At 44.8% G+C, this 24,040-nt stretch overlaps 1 protein-coding gene, 2 long non-coding RNA genes and 1 pseudogene across 6 annotated transcripts in view; 2 read left to right on the top strand and 2 right to left on the bottom strand.

The window, feature by feature from the left end:
• Positions 1–12,596, bottom strand: part of DIP2B (disco interacting protein 2 homolog B) — a 269,702-nt gene extending 257,106 nt beyond the window's left edge. For all 4 annotated transcript variants that reach the window (XR_013401070.1, XM_077954195.1, XM_015151712.3 and 1 more), the window contains exon 1: positions 12,376–12,596. Coding sequence is in view for 3 of the 4 variants with exons in the window: in XM_077954195.1 (XP_077810321.1) it covers positions 12,376–12,475 (100 nt within the window). In the remaining variant the exon portion in view is untranslated. The remainder of the gene's footprint in view (positions 1–12,375) is intronic.
• On the bottom strand, positions 602–6,510 carry LOC144332877 (uncharacterized). The gene is made up of 2 exons (XR_013401076.1): positions 5,857–6,510; positions 602–2,089 (listed from the first exon to the last, which is right to left on the bottom strand). It is a non-coding gene; the product is annotated as an uncharacterized LOC144332877 (long non-coding RNA).
• On the top strand, positions 10,690–21,494 carry LOC144332879 (uncharacterized). The gene is made up of 4 exons (XR_013401078.1): positions 10,690–10,800; positions 11,303–11,639; positions 18,817–19,726; positions 20,986–21,494. It is a non-coding gene; the product is annotated as an uncharacterized LOC144332879 (long non-coding RNA).
• Positions 19,765–20,938, top strand: LOC693386 (heterogeneous nuclear ribonucleoprotein A1 pseudogene; annotated as a pseudogene).
• Positions 21,495–24,040: the final 2,546 nt, after the last annotated feature.

Genomic DNA, 24,040 nt, shown 5'->3' with positions numbered 1-24,040 from the left:
GGAAGGAAATATAGGCCACACCTTTTAGGCTTGAGAGAGGGAGAGTGCCAGCACATGAAAGCAAGCATATTCTCATGCAAGACTGTGGCAAAGTTTTTTTTTGAGACGGAGTCTCGCTCTGTGGCCCAGGCTGGAGTGCAGTGGCCAGATCTCAGCTCACTGCAAGCTCCGCTTCCCGGGTTCACGCCATTCTCCTGCCTCAGCCTCCCGAGTAGCTGGGACTACAGGCGCCCGCCACCTCGCCCGGCTAGTTTTTTGTATTTTTTAGTAGAGACGGGGTTTCACCGTGTCAGCCAGGATGGTCTCGATCTCCTGACCTCGTGATCCGCCTGTCTCGGCCTCCCAAAGTGCTGGGATTACAGGCTTGAGCCACCGCACCCGGCCGACTGTGGCAAAGTTTTGTGTGTGTGTGTTTTTAAAGCTGGGAGGCTGGGCATGGTGGTTCATGCCTGTAATCCCAACATTCTGGGAGGCTGAGGTGGGAAGATTATTTGAGCCCAGGAGTTCAAGACGAGCCTGTGCAACAAAGCAAGACCTTGTTGCTACAAAAAAATTTAAAAATTAGCCGGGCATGGTGGAATGTACCTGTAGTCCCAGCTACCTGAGAGGTTGAGGTGAGAGGATCACTTGAGCCCAGGAAGTCAAGGCTGCAGTGAGCACCCCACTACACTACAGCCTGGGCAACAGAGTGAGACCCTGTTTCAAAAACATAAAATAAAGATGGGAGAAGCTGGAACAAATATATAGGCTGAAGGCAAGGAGTCAAGGGCAAAGTGTTAAATGAGAGGCTGAAGATGAAAGAAACAAAGAGAGACTGTAAATGAATAGATCAATCAATAAACTGAGATCCCAAGATCTCAAAAGAGAAGGGATGAGAGTGAGAACATGGAGGGACAGACCTTAGAAGAGGAAGAGGACAATTCTTCCTCTGAGAAAAGAAAGGGGATACAGGTGGAACTGATACAGATGAGTCTGCCAAGTGTTGGGGAGGGAAGCTGAGGGACTCTGGTCTTCCTTATAAACTAGTTAGAATGAAAGGTGATAATGCATAGTCTTGGTTAACTTTGCTTCATAGCTCTCTTTAAGAAACTGATGAAAGGTGGAGACCTAGATCCCAAAAAAGACACATAAGTACTCACACTCAAAATCCTGCATACAGCCAGGTGTCGTGGCTCATGCCTGTAATCCCACCACTTTGGGAGGCCAAGGTGGGAGGACTGCTTGAGCACAGAGTTTAAGACCAGCCTGGGCAACATGGCAAGAGTCCATCTCTACAAAAGATAAAAAAATTAGCTGGGCATGGTGGCGCATACCTGTGGCCCCAGCTACTTGGGAGGCTGGGGTGGAAGGATCACTTGATCCCAGGAGTTCAAGGCTGCAGTGAGCCATGTTCACACCACTGCACTCCAGCCTTGGTGACAGAACAAGATCCTGTCTCAACCAAAAAAAAAAAAAAGTCCTGCATGTAATTTTAGAGTTTTCAGGTCCAACGAATCCAACCCATGTATCCAAAGATTCAGACGGCTGTGACACTACGGAATTTCCAAAGAAATGGCCTCTCAGAACCTGTCTTACTCATAAAAGAGCATCCACACCAGAAAGCATCTTATGCACTATAAACACAAAGATATGAAAAACTCTCAATCCTCTGTGATATAAACAATCAACAAAAAGAGATGGACCGTTTGACGTGTACAAAAGTACTAACTTAGACCCTAAGGGTAAAGAATATAGGAAACCATCTCCACTTTTAGGAAACTTAGAATTCAAAGATAATTGAGGCCCAACACAATTGCTCATGTCTGTAATCCCAGTGCTTTAGGAGGCTGAGGCAGGAGGATTTCTTGAGACCAGAAGATCAAGATCGGCCTGGGCAACATAGGGAGACCCCCATCTCTACCAAAAAAAGTCAAATAAAATATTAGCCAGGCATTGGCCAATATGGCATAACCCTGTGTCTACTAAAAATACAAAAATTAGCGGGGTGTGGTGGCGCATGCTTGTAATCCCAGCTACTTGGGAGGCTGAGGCACGAGAATCACTTCAACCTGGGAGGAGGGTGTTTTTGAGCCAAGATGGCACCACTGCACTCCAGCCTGGGCAACTCTGTCTCAAAAAAAAAGAAGAAAGAAAAAGAGAAAGAAAAAAAGAAAAGAAAAGAAAAGAAAAAATTAGCCAGGCATCGTGGCGCACACCTGTAGTCAGAATCAGGAGGATCACTTGAGCCCAGGAATTAGAGGCTGCAGTGAGCTACAATGTCACCACTGGACTCTAGCCTCAATGACAGAGCAAGACTGTCATTGAGAAAAGGAAAAAAAAAACGGCCGGGCACGGTGACTCACACCTGTAATCCCAGCACTTTGGGAAGCAGAGGTGGGCGGATCACCTGAGGTTGGGAGTTTGTGACCAGGCTGACCAACATAGGGAAACCTCGTCTTTACCAAAAATACAAAATTAGCGGGGCGTGGTGGTGCATGCCTGCAATCCCCGCTACTCGGGAGGCTGAGGCAGGAGAATCGCTTGAACCCAGGAGGCAGAGGTTATGGTGAGCTGAGATCGTGCCATTGCACTCCAGCCTGGGAAACAAGAGTGAAACTCCATTTCAAAAAAAAAGAAAGAAAAAGAAAAAAAAAAAGACAACTGAGTGACAGAGCCTTAGATTTAGCAATGGCTTTAAATAAAAGTAGTATTTTTAAAAGATGAAAGATCAGTTTAGAGCTAAAAAGAGACTATAATCAGACCAATTAAGTCTGAGAGGACTCACGAAGGCAGGGTAAATAAACTCTAAGGAAAAGAAGGTCAAGAAAACTTTTTTTTTTTTTTTTTTTTTTTTGAGACTGAGTCTCACTCTGTCTCCCAGGCTGGAGTGCAGAGGCGTGATCTCAGCTCACTGCAACCTCCACCTCCCGGGTTCAAGCAATTCTCCTGCCTCAGCCTCCAGAGTAGCTGGGATTACATGCACCTGCCACCATGCCCGGCTAGTTTTTGTATTTTTAGTACAGACGGGGTTTCGCCATGTTGGCCAGGCTGGTCCCGAACTCCTGACCTCAGGTGATCCACCCACCTCAGCCTCCCAAAGTAATGGGATTGCAGGCGTGAGCCACCGCACCCAGCCAGAAAACTTTTAAAAGAGGAACTAAAAGGATGTGTTCACTGAGGACAAGTGGGGGATAAGAAACGGAAGAGTAAAAACCATAGTTTCTGAAGATTCTAAACATCCATATGTCCCTTTTCATAGCTTGTAGATGCTAAGTCTCAGAAACCAAGCTTACATGTCACAGGCACTTGCCTGAGCCTGTAGGTTCAGAAATGTACATATGTGAGATGTCTGTATGAAACAGACCAGCAAGTCTTCTGCTCTAATCAACTGCTCGCAGTGACCCAACAGGTGCCGGACTAAGGGTATAGGTGCCAACAGGAACAACTGATGATGGAGTGAAGCCTTACTTTTAAAAAATGTATCACAAATTGATTCCATTCATCACTTCATATATAACCTTATTATACTAAGTAACACAAGATATTAAAAACTGCCAAGTCTCCATGCATCCATTCACTATCAGCAGCAATAAAGATGACATGTGCTGAGCACTCACTGCATGCCACACTACACTCAGCTTTTCTATTTCTTACTTTAAACCTCCTTACATCTCTAAGGAAGGTGTCATTCCTTTTTGTTGTTGTTGTTGAGACGGTGTCTCACTCTGTCGCCCAGGCTGGAGTGCAATGGTGCAATCCCAGCTCACTGCAAGCTCCGCCTCCCAGGTTCAAGCAATTCAAGCCTCCCGAGCAGCTGGGACTGTAGGTGCACGCCACCACACCTAGCTAATTTTTTTGTATTTTAGTAGAGACGGAGTTTTACCATGTTGCCCAGGCTGGTCTTGAACTCCTGAACTCAGGCAATCCACCCGGCTCAGCCTCCCATAGTGCTGGGATTACAGGAGGGAGCCACTGCACCCCACTGTCATTTCTTTTTTAAGTGTTGAAAACTCATACCTGGGAGGTTAGACAGTTTGTCCAAGGTCACAGAGCTAATAAATGATACAGCCAGAACTTCAACCCGGGCCCACCAGATGTCAAAATATGTGCTTCTCAAATGATTACACAACAATACCTTACGCCAAGATCAAGTCCCCAAGACAGAGACTTTATTTTTCAATTCAAATTGAAATGACCAAAAATTTATTTTTTTTTTTTTTTTTTTTTTTGAGACGGAGTCTTGCTCTGTCGCCCAGGCTGGGGTGCAGTGGCCGGATCTCAGCTCACTGCAAGCTCCGCCTCCCAGGTTTACGCCATTCTCCTGCCTCAGCCTCCCGAGTAGCTGGGACTACAGGCGCCCGCCAACCCGCCCGGCTAGTTTTTTTGCATTTTTTAGTAGAGACGGGGTTTCACCGTGTTAGCCAGGATGGTCTCGATCTCCTGACCTTGTGATCCGCCCGTCTCGGCCTCCCAAAGTGCTGGGATTACAGGCTTGAGCCACCGCGCCCGGCCAAAAAATTTATAATATTCCTAAAACAACATAAGAAATAAATAGTTGCAAGTTATTTAAAATAAATTTCAGACACGAAGGACCTCTCTATAAGAGCTTACATTGAGGCCTGGTGCGGTGGTGGCTCAAGCCTGTAATCCTGGGACTTTGGGAGGCCGATGCGGGAGGATCACCTGAGGTCAGGAGTTTGAGACCAACCTGGCCAACATGGCAAAACCTTGTCTCTACCAAAAATACAAAAATTAGCCAGGCGTGGTGGCAAGAGCCTGTAATCCCAGCTACTCAGGAGGCTGAGGCAGGAGAATCACTTGAAACCAGGAGGTGGAGGTTGCAGTGAGCAGAGATCATGCCTTGCACTCCAGCCTGGGGCACAGAGCAAGACTCTGTCTCAAAAAAAAAGAAAAAAAAAAACAAAAAAAGAGCTTACATTGAGCTAAGGCCAGACTCGGTGGCTCACACCTATAATCTCAGCACTTTGGGGGAACCAAGGCAAAAGGAGCTCTCAGCTTCCCAAGTAGCTGGGACTACAGGCACAAACTACCATGCTGAGCTAATTTTTGTAATTTTAGTAGAGACGAGATTTCACCATGTTGGCCAGGATGGTCTTGATCTCTTGACCTCGTGATCTGCCCTCCTTGGCCTCCCAAAGTGCTGGGATTACAGGCATGAGCCACTGCACCCAGCCTCATCTCTACTTTAAAAAAAAAAATTTTTAAGAGATAAAATGAAAAGCAATTTAAATACTTAGAAAATATATGATTGGCCCGGTGCCATGGCTCATGCCTGTAATCCCAGCACTTTGGGAGATCGAGGCAGATGGATCATTTGAGGTCAGGAGTTCAAGACCAGCCTGGCCAATATAGTGAAACCCCATCTCTACTAAAAATATAAAAATTAGCCAGACAGTAGTAGCATTTGCCTGTAGTCCCAGCTACTGGGGAAGCTGAGGCAGGAGAATCGCTTGAGCCTGGAAGGTGGGGGTTGTGGTGAGCCGAGATTGCGCCACTGCAGTCTGAGCGACAGAGTTGAGACCCTGTCTCAAAAAAAAAAAAAAAAAAAAAAAAGGAGAAATCACACTGGTCAGGGATAGGTTTACAAAAAGGTGGTACTTGAGCCTGGTGTAGTGGCTCACACCTGTGATCCCGGCACTTTGGGAGGCCAAGGCAGGCAGATCACAAGGTCAAGGGTTCGAGACCAGCCTGGACAACTGGTGAAACCCCATCTCTACTAAAGACACAAAAAATTAGCCGGGCATGGTGGAGGGCACCTATAATCCCAGCTACTTGGGAGGCTGAGGCTGGAGAATTGCTTGAATCCAGGAGGCAGAGGTTGCGGTGAGCCGAGATTGCACCATTGTACTCCAGCACAGGCGACAGGGAAAAATTCCATCTCAAAAAAAAGAAAAAAGGCCGGGCGCGGTGGCTCACGCCTGTAATCCCAGCACTTTGGGAGGCCGAGACAGGCGGCTCACGAGGTCAGGAGATCGAGACCATCCTGGCTAACACGGTGAAACCCCGTCTCTACTAAAAAATACAAAAAACTAGCCGGGCGAGGTGGCGGGCGCCTATAGTCCCAGCTACTCGGGAGGCTGAGGCAGGAGAATGGCGTAAACCCGGGAGGCGGAGCTTGCAGTGAGCTGAGATCCGGCCACTGCACTCCAGCCTGGGTGACAGAGCGAGACTCTTTCTCAAAAAAAAAAAAAAAGAAAAAAAGAAAAAAAGCCAGGTGCGGTGGCTCATGCCTATAATCCCAGCACTTTGGGAGGCCGAGGTGGGCAGATCACCTGAGGTCGGGAGTTCGAGACCAGCCTGACCAACATAGAGAAACCCCGCCTCTACTAAAAATACAAAATTAGCCAGAAGTGGTGGTACATGCCTGTAATCCCAGCTACTCGGGAGGCTGAGGCAGGAGAATTGCTTGAACCCAGGAGGCAGAGGTTGCGGTGAGCTGAGATTGCACCATTACATTCCAGCCTGGGCAACAAATGTGAAACTGTCTCAAAAAAAAAAAAAAAAAAAAAAGGTGGTACTTTAGCTGAATCCTTAAAGATTTATGAGAAACTGCATACAAGCAAGAAGGAGCATTTCAAAGAATACCCCTGAATTAGTCACATGAGAGAGAACCATGGAGAACTCTAGTAATTAGAATACAAATATAGTATGAAGGCCCTTTTTAGCCAGTCACATGAACTTTCAACCTTAAAGTGCTAAGTCTTACACAGGCTAGGACAGAAAGTTGCAATCAAGGGCTGAGCTAAGCATGACATGTTAATGATTTATCTTATTCAAAAATCGAGCTCAATGCTGTGGGCTGTCAAACAAGATTAATTTTTCAAAATACACACCAGAACAAGGATATCCAAACAAGCCACTCTTTTCAATAAGGTGAATCATTCTTCCAGTGAATTTGTCTGTAACTTCTCTTCTGGAACTGCCCTCAAAACCAGTTTACAATCATTCTGATTTTTTGACAATCACAACTAAAATCAGTTTATAATCACTCTAATTTTTTCAGTCACAACTAGTTTGGGCTGTAAAAGAATGTTAACCAGCTTTTCTCTATTTGACTCCAAGTGACCTATAAATGAAACTCTACCCTCAAAGAACTGAAATCTGCCACCATGAGGATTTTCAAAGGAATGTGTCACAGGCTCTGACAGTAATTCTGAAGATGAGCTCCTGCCCACCAAAAACACACACGCAAGTTCCGGAGGTAGATCGCTTAGATAATGCCCATTCTTGGTTATTTATAAATATACATTCCTGCTTTCCTTAATACTCCTAGCATCAGGTGTCACAACTGCTTAGATAGAACTTTGATAAAGGTGTAGCCTATGAATCTATGACTAAGCTGTGTATTTTGGGAGAAGTGGCCCCGTTTCCCATGACAGGTAAAGCAGGAGGGATTTACCAGTTTTATGGTGGCTTAAGTCTACCTGCCCCCTTCTGAGACTGTAAAATCTTTATCCAACATCTCCTCCTTTTCCTCTTCAACTCTCCCACCTCTTCCCCATTCCTAAAGAAAAGTCACTGCAATTCCTAGGAAGTCAGCCTTCTCTTATCCCTTTGCCTTCATGGTAGACCCTGTGCCATGCTTTAAGGACCACAAAGCTACATGACGAAACAGGCAGGAGAAAGGGAGGATGGGACTATGTTTACTGTTTGTGCTCAGAGAAGTGTTCAAACAAGAAAAGGGAGGATCCCTTCCTGTGAGTGTTATTTTATCTTAAATACCTTTCCAGTTGTCATCTTTGGACTATTCTCAGACACTGAAAGACTTGAGCTCCTTCCTGCATGCCACAGAAGTATGGGAACATTCTTCTTTGCATTGCGCTTATGACTGATCTGCACGGGCTAAATTACAGCCCTCTCTGCTAGCCACACAATCCAATCTTGTATTTATAATTCTCTTCTGTCTCTCACAACAACGATAAAGCAGATAGCTTCCTCTTTTCTTAGAAGGCAGCCTGTGTACATAACTCCACCATGGTCATGGACTGTTTTGTTGGCATTTTTCAATGATTTCCCTGCCAGACTCAGAGCTTCTTGAAAGCTACCATGGTATCCTGCTCACTTGCACACAGTAGGCACAAAATACACATCTGCTGAACTGAATGCGTAAGTGATGGATTTGAAAGAGATTTCAGAGAGAGAGAATCAACACTGTGGTATAGAACGGTCTAGGGCCAGGCACAGTGGCTCACGCCTGTAATCCCAGCACTTCAGGAGGCCAAGGCGGGTGGATCATCTGAGGTCAGGAGTTCGAGACCAGCCTGACCAACATGGAGAAAACCCATCTCTACTAAAAATACAAAATTAGCCGGGCATGGTGGCGCATGCCTGTAAAGTCAGCTATTCAGAAAGGCTGAGGCAGGAGAATCACCTGAACCCCGGAGGCAGAAGTTGCAGTGAGCTGAGATCACTCCATTTCACTCCAGCCTGGGCAACAAGAGCAAAACTCCATCTCAAAAAAAAAAAAAAAAAAGAACTGTTTGGTAGCATTTCCTTAGAGTAAAAATTAGTTAACAAGTTGTGCAATGACAGCACAGATATTTAAATCATTCCACTATCATCATCACATGACCGCTTAGGATAATGATACTTATTAGGTATGCAGCTTTAGACAAAACAGTCTTTCCAAGTACAAGTTTTCCTTTCTGTTAAGCCAAAAAAAAAGAAAGTGGGGGTGGGTGGTAACAATACCTATTCTATCTATTGACGTTTAGTGAAGCTCAAATGACAATATACAAAAAGATCATTACACAAATATAATGTATTATTAGACAGATTTAAGCAAATTAATTCTCCCCATTAGTGCTATTTTATGTGCATACACTTGACTAGACCATATACATAAGTCCAAACAACAGAGCTTACTGTCAAGATATAATAATAAAATATGTGAATCATTAAAAATTTCAGTCACAGAAATACTTGCAGAAACCTTCCACCTATTCAACTCATCTATAGAAAAGCTCACCCTTATATGAAAATTCAATTTTTAAACAATTTCCAGGCAGTTTCAGCCTGTTCTTTTTGTGGTAGAAGGTTTTAACCAGGAAGATGCCTGGTGACCTGCCTGAAGCACCAGACACATCACAGGGCTCTGCAACACACTCTGCGGCAGAGCCCAAAGCAGGCACAAACCTGCATTTCAGCACAGAGTTGGCTGATCTATTACCAAAGCCTGCAGCTGAAAATACAGGCAAGCACAAAGAAAATTCTTTAACAGCAAACAGCTCAGATTATTGCTATGATTAGGACCAATGACAGCCTGAACCTAAAAAAAAAAAAATGAAAATAGAGAAATGAGTGCACCAATGTCAGCAAGGCATGATAAACACACAGTTAAAAGCATCTTTAGCGGTGGCTCACGCCTGTAATCCCAACACTTTGGAAGGCTGAGGCGGGTGGATCATTTGAGGTCAGGAGTTTAAGATGAAGCCTGGTAAACATGGTGAAACCCCATCTCTACTAAAATACAAAAAAATTAGCCCAGCAGTAGTGGCGCTCGCCTGTAATCCCTGCTACTGGGGAGGCTGAGGCAGGAGAACTGCTTGAGCCTGGGAGGCGGAGGTTGCAGTAAGCTGAGCTCGGACAACAGTGTGAGACTCCATCTCAAAAAAAAACAAATAAGCAAACAAAAGAAAAGCATCTAAAACAAAAAAAGCAAAGTACTTATGTTAGAGCAGAGTAACTATAGAGAAAATGCAAAACAAACAAAACTTAGCTCTAAATATGCTACAGACATCACAAATAACACCATACTACACAGATATTGGGACTATTGGGTTATTTTAACTTCACTTGAATTCCTAATGTCTATCTACTCCAGCCAACCGTCCCCTGTACTTTAAGCAAGAAAGATGACCAATATGCTGACACTGCAGGCCCAAGTTTTTCAACTGTATTTTTTCCAGAGTCATCCATTGCTAAAATAGATGAAATACGAGAAGTGTAGTATAAATCTATAAGAAACAAATTCAAACCAAGTCAGATGCCAACCAAAATAATCCTTCATTGGAAAGCAAACCACGCACTTGTCCTTAAAATGTTTAAGGCCGGGCGCGGTGGCTCAAGCCTGTAATCCCAGCACTTTGGGAGGCCGAGACGGGCGGATCACGAGGTCAGGAGATCGAGACCATCCTGGCTAACACGGTGAAACCCCGTCTCTACTAAAAAATACAAAAAACTAGCCGGGCGTGGTGGCGGGCGCCTGTAGTCCCAGCTACTCGGGAGGCTGAGGCAGGAGAATGGCGTGAACCCAGGAGGCGGAGCTTGCAGTGAGCTGAGATCCGGCCACTGCACTCCAGCCTGGGCGACAGAGCGAGACTCCGTCTCAAAAAAAAAAAAACAAAAAAACAAAACAAAAAAAAAAAAAAAAAAAAAAAAAAAAAAAAATAAAATGTTTAAGCCTTGGCATTCACAATTTGAAGAAGTTTCACACCTTTCTGAAGGAGAGAGAGGTGAGCTAATCAGTGTAGGTCCTAGAAATAGTTCCTCAGAATATTTCTAGACATTCTAGAGATGTCTAGAAACACCCAGAGATGTAAACAACAATCAGCTGGAAAGAGATATACCCAGAATAAGGAGCTTCCAGGATTTCCCTCTCCGTGTAAAAGCAATCAACTCCTATTTTTAATCTCCCTCTGACGCAAGCATCCAGGCAAACCTCTTTCTGACTAATCAAAGCTAGCTGATTTGTTACTTTCAAATAGCAGTTTTAAAAGTCAGATTTTAATGCAAGTCAACACAGATTTAATGTCAACGCTTTAGGAGAAGAATGAGTTATCTTGAGAGACAGAAATGATGGTAAGTCCCTCAATTTTCGAAGCGGGGGGGGGGGGGGAACTTAAAGAAATTTACATTTAAACAAACTAAGCCTCAGCCATTCAAGTCTATGGCAAATGGATTCACCTGGTGAATATTTCAAACAGGTATAACTGGGCAGACAAACCCAAAGGATTCCTATCTTCTTAAACACTTTACAGAAACAAATTAATCTAATACCAGTGATTCCCGGGGCTGGCCAAAGAATAACTTGAAAATTGAATTGATTAATTGAAAAATAACATGTTGATAGTTAAGTACAGGTAAAAACAGCACTTCCCTATACATTAGGTTATTAAAAGGGTTATTAAAAATAATTATTTCCTTCAATGCCCAACAGGATTTATAACATTCAACTCTACTTTTGGTTTTTCATTGTAAAGGATTCTTGGAGGGGAGGGAACCATAATGCCTTAATAAGTAAACAATAAGTAATGTTTAATAAGATCCTGGGAGTTGATCACATTCTTCTTTTCCAATCAAGAGTTTTTGATCCACTTGAAAAATGCTAGTGAAGAGGGCCTTCCACAAGGAACTCAAGAATATGCAACTCTGGAGACACAACCAAAGTACTGGTATCAAGCTTGGAGAAAATGCTGCTTTTGTCTCAGGGGCAGCTAGTGATAAAAACAGGAACTTTACAGAGAACTGATCACAACTGCCCAACAAGCCTGATCACATGCCCACAACGGAGCACTGTGTTTCGCTCATTGTTGTACAAGGAGTTCTCTAATAACAGTGGCTTGATTTATCCCATTTTTTTAAATTCTGAAAAATCGAACCCTCCCTGTCCCAATCCATTGTCAAAAGAAAGAATGCCAGCCAGGATCTGCAAGTAACCGGTAGCCTCCTCTCTCTCCCTCTTCAAAGACTCCAAAAGGTGACCACATGCGGAAAATTCAGCCCAAATAACAGGCACCAGGAAAAAAAAAACCTCTTATGACAAAGGTGGTCTAAAAGCAGCACCGAGTGGCTCTCTGGGTTAATGCCACTGCTTCTCATCTCCCTAGGACCCTCAATGGCTCACCCGCTTCTGTCTCACTCCTGTCACTGAGGAGGCATCGCGCATTGTTAAAGGAAAGAGAAGAAACACTGCTGAGGATTTCCCATGTGTCTTTCTCTTTTTGAAAGGGGGAAAGGGGCTGGAACAAGGCGTGGAGCCCTCCACGAAAAGCGGAGAGGAAAGGAGAAAGCTGTCAGCCACCCTCCTCGCAGCCCTCCCCCTCACCCCACCTGGCCCAGACGCCTGGGCAGAAGCGGGAGGGCGCAGCTTTGTCTCGGGTTTTGGGGGGCAGGAAGCGCAGAAGCAGTGTGGGTCCGGGAGGACCTCTCCCACAAGCCCTTACTTAGTCCCCTTCATGGGAAAACAATGAAAGCCACAGGAAACCACTTAGTGGGGTGGGAGAGGAGGGAAGATGGTCGTGGAGTGCCAGGCCAGGTTCTCTGCACCCTCGTCCCCCTCGCCGCACGGCCGCCAGGGCGCGCGGCGGGGACCTGTCTCCCGAGTCGCAGCGATCCGCAGGGCCCCGGGCGCCCTCTCCCCCGCCCGGCTCCTACCCTCCGAGAGCTCCAGCTCCAGCTCCGCCAGCTGCGCCCGCACTTCAGGCGGCAGCGCCGCCACCGCGGCCGGCGACGGCTCCAGGCCTCGTTCCGCCATCCCGGCTCCGCCAGCCACACTCCGGAAGACAAGAGAGAGGGCCGAAGGAGGGAAGGACCGACGCGGGCCCACACCCGGCTACAGGATCCGGCTCCGGCCGCCGAGCGCCACCAGCACCGCTGCCGCCACCGCCGCCGCCATCAGCAAAGGTCACGTGAGCGCGACGGCCCCGCCCCCGGGCCAGGAGGACGCACCGCCTCCACAGCCCAGTCAGACTGAGGACGCACATGCTTATGGCGCCCTCTACTGGGGAGTTACCAGAACGACCGGCCCAAGCCCACCACCCGAATTTCCCTGCTGCGAAATGGGCTCATGGTATGGACCGTCGGCTTTACCACAGTAGTGTGGACACATAGATAGCATTTACCTTTACTCTCGAGCAAGTTTTTAGGGGCCCCAGGCCTTACTTTTTCCAATGTATGTCTGTCGTGTCCTTTACTCCATTTCCCCTGATTAATACCTGCCCATTTATAAAAACCTAATCACAGGCCACCTCCTTCACTGTGGCTCCTGGTCCTATCTGCCAGGAGCTCTCTGTTTCTGTTTCAGTTTTAAAAAGACAATGGCAGGCCGGGAGCGGCGGTTCATGCCTGTAATCCTAGCACTTTGGGAGGCCGAGGCAGGTGGATCACCTGAGGTTAAGAATGCTAGGCCAGCCTGGCCAACATGGTGAAACCCTGTCTCTACTAAAAATACAAAAATTAGCCGGGCGTGGTGGCGGACGCCTGTAATCCCAGCTACTCAGGAGGCTGAGGCAGAAGAATCCCTTGAACCCGGGAGGCGGAGGTTGCAGTGAGCAGAGATCGCGCCATTGCACTCCAGCCTGGGCAACAAGAGCGAAACTCCGTCTCAAAAAAAAAACGAAAAAGGAAAAAAAAAAAAAAGACAATGGAGAGGAGCTCCACTTCTTTCTTTCTATAATTCTAACGACTTACAAGGAGGGAACTTACTTTATCTCATCCTCCTCAGTATATGGCCAAATAGGTGTTCCAAAAACATTAATTTTAATTTAATATGAAGAGGGTCCAAGGCTGGGTGCAGTGGCTCACACCTACGATCCCAGCACTTTGGGAGGCCAAGGTGGACGGATCACCTGAGGTCAAGAGTTCAAGACCAGCCTGGCCAACATGGCGAAGCCCCGTCTCTACTAAAAACACAAAAATTAGCCGGGAGTAGTGGCACACGCCTGTAATCCCGGCTACTTGGGGAAGCTGAGGTAGGAAAATAGCTTGAACCTGGGAGGCGAAGGTTGCAGTGAGTTGAGATCACGGCCACTGTACTCCAGCCTGGGCAACACAGTGAAACTGTCTCAAAAAAAAAAAAAAAAAAAAGTGACGGTAGGGCGGTGGTGGCTCACATCTGTAATCCCAGCACTTTGGGAAGCAGAGGCAGGCAGATCACGGGAGGTTAGGAGTTCGAGATCAGCCTGACCAGTATGGTGAAACCCCCTCTCTACTAAAAATGCAAAAATTAGCTGGACGTGGTGGCGTGTGCCTGTAATCCCAGCTACTTAGGAGGCTGAGACAGGAGAATCGCTTGAACCCCGGGAGATGGAGGTTGCAGTGAACCCAGATGGTGTCATTGCACTCCAGCCTGGGCAACGAGAGTGAAACTCCGTCTCAAAAAAAAAAAAAAAAAAAAAAAAGTAAAAACTGGATGAAGCATACACCGGAATTCTCTGTACTACCTTTGCAACTTTTCAGTAAATTTAAAACCATTCTAAAGTACAACGTTTGTTTAAAATTAAAGAAGCTTAGAACAAACTTGAGAGCTCCTCCTACCTCAGCCTCCCAAAGTGCTGGGATTACAGGCATAAGCCTCATCCAACCTTTACTGCATTCTTCCACCAAATTATTCTACCTTTTTGCTAGATTATTCCTTATATATTGTCTTTATTTCTAATGGTTTATTCTTTACCTTAATCTTTTTGTCTAGATATTATTGTTGTACCAGCCTTTTTAATTACTACTTGCTGACTTTTTTTATTCTTTTATTTTCATGATCATTTAACATAATTATTGATATATTAGGACTTATTTCTTCGTTCTTGTTAAATGTTTTCTGTGTATCAATCTCTGTCTTTGCTTTTTTTCCTATTGTTGAATTAGTAAAGTGTTAGATAGTACTTCTTTATTCTTCTGGTTTAGAAGGTACAGATTATACTGCTATTCTTTCTGTGGCTATTTTAAAAGTTTAACATTAAATTTTTCTCCTAGGCCAGGTGTGGTGCCTCATGCTTTTGGAGAAAAATTTTTTTTTTTTTTTTTTTTTTTTTTTTTTGAGACGGAGTCTCGCTCTGCCGCCCAGGCTGGAGTGCAGTGGCCGGATCTCAGCTCACTGCAGGCTCCGCCTCCCGGGTTCACGCAATTCTCCTGCCTCAGCCTCCCCAGTAGCTGGGACTACAGGCGCCCGCCACCTCGCCCGGCTAGTTTTTTGTATTTTTTAGTAGAGACGGGGTTTCACCGTGTCAGCCAGGATGGTCTCGTTCTCCTGACCTCGTGATCCGCCCGCCTCGGCCTCCCAAAGTGCTGGGATTACAGGCTTGAGCCACCGCGCCCGGCGAGAAAAAATTTTTTTAAATTAACAAACAAAAATATACTATGTTTGTACTGTGTTACTTTTTTTTTTTTTTTTTTTTTTTTAGACAGAGTCTCGCTCTGTTACCTGGGCTAGAGTGCAGTGACTTGATCTCAGCTTACTACAACCTCTGCCTCCCAGGTTCAAGCGATTTTCCTGCCTCAGCAGTAGCTGTGATTACAGGCACCTGCCACCATGCTCGGCTAATTTTTATATTTTTAGTATTTTTAGTAGAGATTTGGTTTCGCCATGTTGGCCAGGCTGGTCTCGAACTCCTGACCTCAAGTGATCCATTGGCCTCAGCCTCCCAAATTTTTGGGATTACAGGCGTGAGCCACCACGCCAGCATTTACCAATGCTGTTTATTTCTTCACATGAACTCAGGTTATTGTCTAATAATCTTTCATCTTGAATGGCTCACATTGCAGGGCAGGTGACAAATTCAATTATTGTTTATCTGGGAATGTCTGCATTCTCCATCATTTTTCTTTTCTTTTTTTTTTGAGACAGAGTCTGGCTCCATTACTCGGGCTGGGGTGCAGTGGCGCCTTGTTGGCTTGCTGCAACTTCAATCTCCTGGGCTCAAGTAATCCTCCCACCTCAGCCTCCCAAGTATCTGGGATTATAAGTACACGCCTCTATGCTCGGCTGATGTTTTACTTTTTTGTAGAGATGAAGTCTCACTATGTTGCCCAAGCTGGTCTCAAACTCTTGGGCTCAAGTGATCCTCTCTTCAGCCTCTCAAAGTGCTGAGATTACAGGCATGAGCCACCACACCTGGCCTTTCCTTCAGTTTTGAGGTATAGTTCTGTGGATATGGAATTGTTGGTTGACAATATTTTTTAGCACTTTGAATGTCTTTCCACTGCCTTCTGGGCTTCATGGTTTCTTTTTATTATTATTATTTTTTGTTTTTGAGGCAGAGTTTCACTCCTGTTGCCCAGGCTAGAGTGCAATGGCAAGATCTCAGCTCACTGCAACCGCTGCCTCCCAGGTTCAAGCAATTCTCCTGCCTCAGACTCCCAAGTAGCTGGAATTACAGGCATGCCCCACCATGCCCAGCTAATATTGTATTTTTAGTAGAGATGGGGTTTCTCCATGTTGATCAGGCTGGTCTCGAACTCCTGACCTCAGGTGATCCACCTGCCTCAGCCTCCCAAAGTGCTGGGATTATAGGCATGAGCCACCGCGCCCAGCTGAGCTCCATGGTTTCTGATGAGAAGTCAGTTATTAATTTTGTTGAGGATCCCTTACACATGATGAGTTGCTTTTTTTTTTTTTTTTTTTTTTTTTTTTTTGCTGCATTCAATATTCTGTTTTTGTTTTTGTCTTTTGGCAGTTTGACCATAATGTTCCTAGGTGTGGATCTCTTTGAGTTTATTCTTCTTGGAGTTAATTGACCTTGAATGTGTACATTAATATTCTTTATCAAATTTGAAAAGTTTTCAGGGATTATTTCTCCAAATAAGCATTTTTTTTTTTTTCCTTTAGAGACAGAGTCTTACTGTCAGCCAGTCTTCAGTGCAGTGGCACGATCATAGCTCACTGCAGCCTCAAACTCCCAGACTCAAGCCTGGCTAATTTTTTTACGTTTTGTGGAGACAGGGGTCTCCCTATGTTGCCTAGGCTGTTCTCAAACTCTTGGGCTTAAGCAGTCCTCCCATCTTGGCCTCTCAAAGTGCTGAGATTACAAACACAAACCACCCTACCCAGCCTCTAAACACTGTTTTAAGTACAAAGAAATAGTTCTTGTTTCTGCATGTCATAGCTGTGTAACTTTACCTTTTCCTGTTTTATCTAATATTGATGTATACATAGAAGAAAGGGTACTTCAGAACATGAATTTCAGAGCAATCTACCAAGTCCCATGATTACAATAGTTGAAAAATTGGAAAAACTGTCTACCCAGAAAATGCAACAGAATCAACTAAAATGCCATCATTCATTCATTAAAATATATATTAATGGCCAGGCTCAGTGGCTCACACCTGTAATCCCAGCACTTTGGGAGGCCCAGGTAGGCAGATCACAAGGTCAGGAGTTCAAGACCAGCCTGCCCAACATGGTAAAAACCCTGTCTCTACTAAAAATACAAAAATTAGCTGGGCATGGTGGCGGGCGCCTGTAATCCCAGCTACTTGGGAGGCTGGGACAGAGAATTGCTTGAACCTGGGAGGCGGAGGTTGCAGTGAGCCAAGATCGCACCACTACACTCCAGCCTGGGTGACAGAGCGAGAGTCTGTCTCAAAAAAAATTAATAAATAAAATATATCTTAAAGTAACATGTTAGGCATTGCCTAGGTGCTAGGGATACAGTGTTTGAATAAGGTCCACATTCATATAGAGTTTAAATTCTAGTTCTACAGAATATTAATGAGAGTTGTATAAGGTAGCTTAAAATTAGGTCAATATATAAAAATAAGTAACTTTCTTGTCTTTTTTTTTTTGAGATAGAGTCTCGCTTTGTCACCCAGGCTGGAGTGCAGTGGCACGATTTCGGCTCACTGCAAGCTCCGCCCCCCCAGGTTCATGCCATTCTCCTGCCTCAGCCTCCCAAGTAGCTTGGGACTACAGGTGCCTGCCACCTCGCCCGACTAATTTCTTTGTATTTTTAGTAGAGACGGGGTTTCACCGTGTTAGCCAGGATCGTCTCGATCTCCTGACCTCGTGATCTGCCTGCCTCGGCCTCCCAAAGTGCTGGGATTACAGGCGTGAGCCACCGCACCCGGGCCCAAAAATAAGTAACTTTCTTGTCTTATACTAATTGCCATTGAAAGGCAAAATGCATTCATAGTTATAACAAAATATAACATAAATAGAACTATCCCTAGCAAGAAATGTATAGACCTATATGAAAAAAAAAAAAAATAACCTGTAACACCAACTAATCTAAAAGAAGACCTAGCTGAAAAACAAACAGAAAAAGAATACCTAAATGAATACCCATTTCTAGAAGACTCAACATCATGAAGGTATCAGTACTTTAAAACTTAATCAGAAAGGCCGGGCGCGGTGGCTCAAGCCTGTAATCCCAGCACTTTGGGAGGCCGAGACGGGTGGATCACGAGGTCAGGAGATCGAGACCATCCTGGCTAACACAGTGAAACCCCATCTCTACTAAAAAATACAAAAAAACTAGCCGGGCGAGGTGGCGGGCGCCTGTAGTCCCAGCTACTCGGGAGGCTGAGGCAGGAGAATGGCCTGAACCCGGGAGGCGGAGCTTGCAGTGAGCTGAGATCTGGCCACTGCACTCCAGCAAGGGGGACAGAGTGAGACTCCGTCTCAAAAAAAAAAAAAAAAAAAAAAAAAAAAAAAAAAATCAGTAAAAATCAATGCAATATTTATCAAATCTCTTTTTTTTTTTTTTTTTTTTGAAACAAGGCCTCAATCAGGCTGGAGTGCAGTGGCGTGATCTCGGCTCACTGCAACTTCTGGCTCCCAGGTTAGGTTCAAGCGATTCTCCTGCCTCAGCCTCTGTAGTAGCTGGGACTGCAGGCACCACCACCGCACCCAGCTAATTTTTTTTTTTTTTTTGAGACACAGCCTCGCTCTGTCACCCAGGCTGGAGTGCAGTGGTGCAATCTCAGCTCACTGCAACCTCTGCGTCCCAGGTTCAAGTAATTCTCCCACCTCAGCCTCCCAAGTAGCTGGGACTACAGACTTGCACCACCATTCCTGGCTAATTTTTGTATTTTTAGTAGAGATGGGGTTTCACTATGTTGGCCAGACTGATCTTGAACTCCTGACCTCAGGTGATCCACCAGCCTCGGCCTCCCAAAGTGCTGGGATTACAGGTATGAGCCACCACGCCTGGCTCATTGTAATTTTTTAAAATCGTAACTTGACAAGCTGATTCTGAAGTTCAAACAGAAGATGAAATGTTCAAAGAAAGTCAAAAAATAAGAGATAGAAAAGGGGACTTTGCCTGACCTGATATCAAGACATACTAAAAAGCTACAAGTCTAAAAACCAAGAAATCAGAAGGGAAGGCTGATTAATGTACACAAAAATTAAGTCTGAATGATAAATAGTAATATAAACGTGCATGTTTTGTAGTGGCAAGGCTCAATATTTTATCAAGTCAGTTGTCCTAAAATTTCCATGGCCAGGCACAGTGGGAAGCCGAGGCTGGTGGATCACCTGACGTTGGGAGTTCCAGACCAGCCTGACCAACATGGAGAAACTCTGTCTCTACTAAAAATACAAAATTAGCCGGGCATGGTGGCACATGCCTGTAATTCCAGCTACTCAGGAGTACTCAGGAGGCTGAGACAGAAGAATCACTTGAACCCAGGAGGCAGAGGTTGCGGTGAGCCAAGATAATGCCATTGCACTCCAGCCTGGGCAACAAGCATGAAACTTTGTCTCAAAAGGAAAAAAAAAAAAACTTCCTGTAAGTGCAATGCAGGTTGGGCACAGTGGCTCACGCCTGTAATCCCAGCACTTTGGGAGGCTGAGGTAGGTGGATCACCTGAGGTCAGGAGTTCAAGATCAGCCTGGCCAACATGGCAAAACCCTATCTCTACTAAAAATACAAAAATTAGCCAGGTATAGTGGTGCACACCTGTGATCTCAGCTACTCTAGAGGCTGAGGCAGGAGAATAACTGGAACCTGAGATGCGGAGGTTGCAGCCAGCTGAGATCGTGCCACTGTACTCCAGCCTGGGCAAGAGAGTGAGACTCCATCTAAAAAAAAAAAAAAAAAAAAGTGACTTTCTGCCCGTGGACGCTGCCGAAGAAGCATCGTTACAGTCTCTCTTCTCCCTGCCGTCATGTCTAAGTCAGAGTCTCCTAAAGAGCCCAAACAGCTGAGGAAGCTCTTCATTGGAGGTTGAGCTTTGAAACAACCGATGAGAGCCTGAGGAGCCATTTTGAGCAATGGGGAACGCTCACGGACTGTGTGGTCATGAGAGATCCAAACACCAAGCATTCCAAGGACTTTGGGTTTGTCACATATGCCACTGTGGAGGAGGTGGATGCAGCTATGAATGCAAGGCCACACAAGGTGGATGGAAGAGTTGTGGAACCAAAGAACGCTGTCTCAAGAGAAGATTCAGACCAGGTGCCCACTTAACTGTGAAAAAGATATTTATTGGTGACATTAAAGAAGACACTGAAGAACATCACCTAAGAGATTATTTTGAACAGTGTGGGAAAACGGAAGTGATTGAAATCATGACTGACCGAGGCAGTGGCAAGAAAAGGGGCTTTGCCTTTGTAACCTTTGACGACCATGACTCTGTGGATAAGATTGTCATTCAGAAATACGATACTGTGAATGGCCACAACTGTGAAGTTAGGAAAGCCCTGTCAAAGCAAGAGATGGCCAGTGCTTCATCCAGCCAAAGAGGATGAAGTGGTTCTGGAAACTTTGGTGGTAGTTGTGGAGGTGGTTTTGGTGGGAATGACACCTTCAGTCGTGGAGGAAACTTCAGTGGTCGTGGTGGCTTTGGTGGCAGCCGTGGTGGTGGTGGATATGGTGGCAGTGGGGATGGCCATATGGATTTGGTAATGATGGAAGCAATTTTGGAGGTGGTGGAAGCTACAATGATTTTGGCAATTACAACAATCAGTCTTCAGATTTGGACCCATGAAGGGAGGAAATTTTGGAGGCAGAAGCTCTGGCCCCTATGGCAGTGGAGGCCAATACTTTGCAAAACCACGAAACCAAGGTGGCTATGGCGGTTCCAGGAGCAGCAGTAGCTATGGCAATGGCAGAAGATTTCAATTAGGAAACAAATCTTAGCAGGAGAGGAGAGCCAGAGAAGTGACAGGGAAGCTACAGGTTACAACAGATTTGTGAACTCAGCCAAGCACAGTGGTGGCAGGGCCTAGCTGCTACAAAGAAGACATGTTTTAGACAAATACTCATGTGTATGGGCAAAAAACTCGAGGACTGTATTTGTGACTAATTGTGTAACAGGTTATTTTAGTTTCTGTTCTGTGGAAAGTGTAAAGCATTCCAGCAAAGGGTTTTAATGTAGATTTTTTTTTTCTGCACCCATGCTGTTGATTGCTAAATGTAATAGTCTGATCGTGACGCTGAATAAATGTCTGTTTTTTAATGTGCTGTGTAAAGTTAGTCTACTCTGAAGCCATCTTGGTAAACTTCCCCAACAGTGTGAAGTTAGAATTCCTTCAGGGTGATGCCAGGTTCTATTTGGAATTTATATATAACCTGCTTGGGTGGAGAAGCCATTGTCTTCGGAAACCTTGGTGTAGTTGAACTGATAGTTACTGTTGTGACCTGAAGTTCACCATTAAAAGGGATTACCTAAGCAAAATCATGGAATTATTGGTTACAAAAGTGATTGTTGGCACATCCTATGCAATATATCTAAATTGAATAATGGTACCAGATAAAATTATAGATGGGAATGAAGCTTGTGTATCATCCATTATCATGTATAATCAATAAATGATTTAATTATCTTGAAAAAAAGTGTAATGCAATATTCATAAAAATCCTAACAGAATACTTTTTAACAAAATTCAATAGGTGATTCTAAAATCCACATTGAATAAAATAATTCACAGGAGTGGCCAGGCATGCTAAACAAGAATAGTCATAGGAGCAACTTGCTTGTTTAAACATCAAAATCCACACACAAAAAGATGTAGAATTTAAGGCAGAAAGCTATTAGGATAGACATAGAATTGATAAAGAATTGGGTAAACAGTAAAGAAACAATAATGCAGGAATAACTGGGAGTTTCCTTTGTGATAAAGGTGGCACCTCAAATCAGAGAGAAAGGATAGAGTTTTCAATAATGGTTTTGGAACAAATGACTATTCAGAAAAAAATAATGCACCAAAATAAACTGTGAATATATTTAAAAGCTAAAATTCAGGCTAGGCATGGTGAATCAAGCCTATAATCCCAGCACTCTGGGAGGCGGAGGCGGGCTGATCACTTGAGGTCAGGAGTTCGAGACCAGCCTGACCAGCATGGTCATCTCTACTAAAAGTACAAAAATTAGCCAGGCACAGTGGCAGGCACCTGTAATCCCAGCTGCTCGGGAGACTGAGGCAGGAGAACCACTTGAACCCAGGAGGCAGAGGTTGTAGTGAGCCGAGATCACGCCACTGCACTCCAGCCTGAGCGACAGAGTAAGACACCATCTCAAAAAAAAAAAAAGCTAAAATTTAAAAACCAAAATTATTATAGTATTAGAAGAAAATACAAAACCCTATATACAAGTTAAAGTAAAAAAATTACAGGCAATAATTTTTTTTAGTATATTTAACAGAGAGCAAAATATTCAGAATATATAGAGGCTTGCCAAAAAACAAAAACTGACAACCTCATGGAAAAATAAGTAAGAAATAATACATGGCTAACAAACATACATAAAAAGATTTAAAAACTCATCAGAGGCCTGGCGCGGTGGCTCATGCCTGTAATCCCAGCACTGTGGGAGGCCGAGGCAGGTGGATCACAAAGTCAGGAGTTCCTGACCAGCCTGGTCAACATAATGAAAACTCGTCTCTACTAAAAAATACAAAGAAAAATTAGCCAGGCGTGGCGGCACGTGCCTGTAGTCCCAGCTACTTGGGAGGCTGAGGCAGGAGAATTGTTTGAATCCGGGAGGCGAAGGTTGTAGTGAGTCAAGATTGCGCCAGTGCACTCCAGCCTGGGTGACAGAGCAAAACTGTCTCAAAAATAAATAAATAAAGTAAAAAAAAAAAAAAAAAAAAAAAAACCGGCCAGGCGCGATGTCTCAAGCTTGTAATCCCAGCACTTTGGGAGGCTGAGGCGGGCAAATCACGACGTCAGGAGATCGAGATCATCCTGGTTAACATGGTGAAACCCCGTCTGTACTAAAAAAATACAAAAAGTTAGCCAGGCACAGTGGCAGGCGCCTGTAATCCCAGCTACTCGGGAGGCTCAGGCAGGAGAATGGTGTGAACCTGGGATGTGGAGGTTGCAGTGAGCCGAGATCCTGCCACTCCACTCCAGCCTGGGTGACAGAGCGAGACTCTGTCTCAAAAAAAAAAGCCTCATCAGAAATCAAGGAAATATGATTTTACCAATAACAGGTACAGGATCCCTAAATTTTGATATATAGATGCTAGGAGTATCATGTCTCTTAATCTCTGGGGCTCGCAGCTATGATCATCATGAAAGCCTGAAACGGCTGAAGATAATCTGTCCTGTGAAGAGATTTGCTATATGGACACTGGGGAAGAGAATTATTTCCTTATCTGGAAGTGTCTGCAAGGACTGTGTAAACATGTAACTGCTACTGGCCAGTCTTTCCTGTCACATGGAGAGATCCCACTTAAGGAACAAGCCAACACACAGCTAACAGACTGGGCATAAGAGGGGTAAGTTGGAGAGAAGAGGAGAGATGGAGAGACAGGGTTAGTAGGGCAAGAACGTGTATTATAAAGACAGGTGCGGTGGCTCATGTCTGTAATCCCAGCACTTTGGGAGGCTGAGGCTGGTGGATCACTTGAGCCCAGGAGTTTCAGACCAGCCTGACCAACATGGCTAAACCCCGACTCTAAAAAAACGCAGGTTGAGGTGGGAGGATCACCTGAGCCCAAGCGAGGAGGTTCAGGCTGCAGTGAGTCGTGATAGCACCACTGCACTGCAGCCTGGGTGAGAGTGAGACCCTATCTCAAAAAAAAAAAAAAAGAAAGAAAGAAAGGAAGAAAGAAAAGCACAAAAAGACTATACTTTCAGGGATCATTTCCATAGTTTGTTAATAGAGAAGTTTCTCTGAGCACCTGGAGCACTGAAATAGCTAACACTTGAAAAAAACAAACAAAACGAAAAAAGAAAATTGATTACACAGTTGAATCCAGCTCCAGCTCTATCGCTGAACATTTAAAGTAGGCCTCTGGCTTCCTTCTGCTTATTTTCTAACCTCTTTTCAACCCTATATAATCAGGCTTCCACTCACACTCTAGTGAATCGGTTTGGTAATGGTTAACCACCTAATTGTGAAATCCAGTGGACTTATCAGACTTCTCACCTATGTG

Source organism: Macaca mulatta, chromosome 11 (assembly GCF_049350105.2).
Source record: "Macaca mulatta isolate MMU2019108-1 chromosome 11, T2T-MMU8v2.0, whole genome shotgun sequence".
In the NCBI taxonomy this organism is placed as follows: Eukaryota; Metazoa; Chordata; class Mammalia; order Primates; family Cercopithecidae; genus Macaca; species Macaca mulatta.
This window is presented reverse-complemented; position numbering and strand designations above follow the sequence as displayed.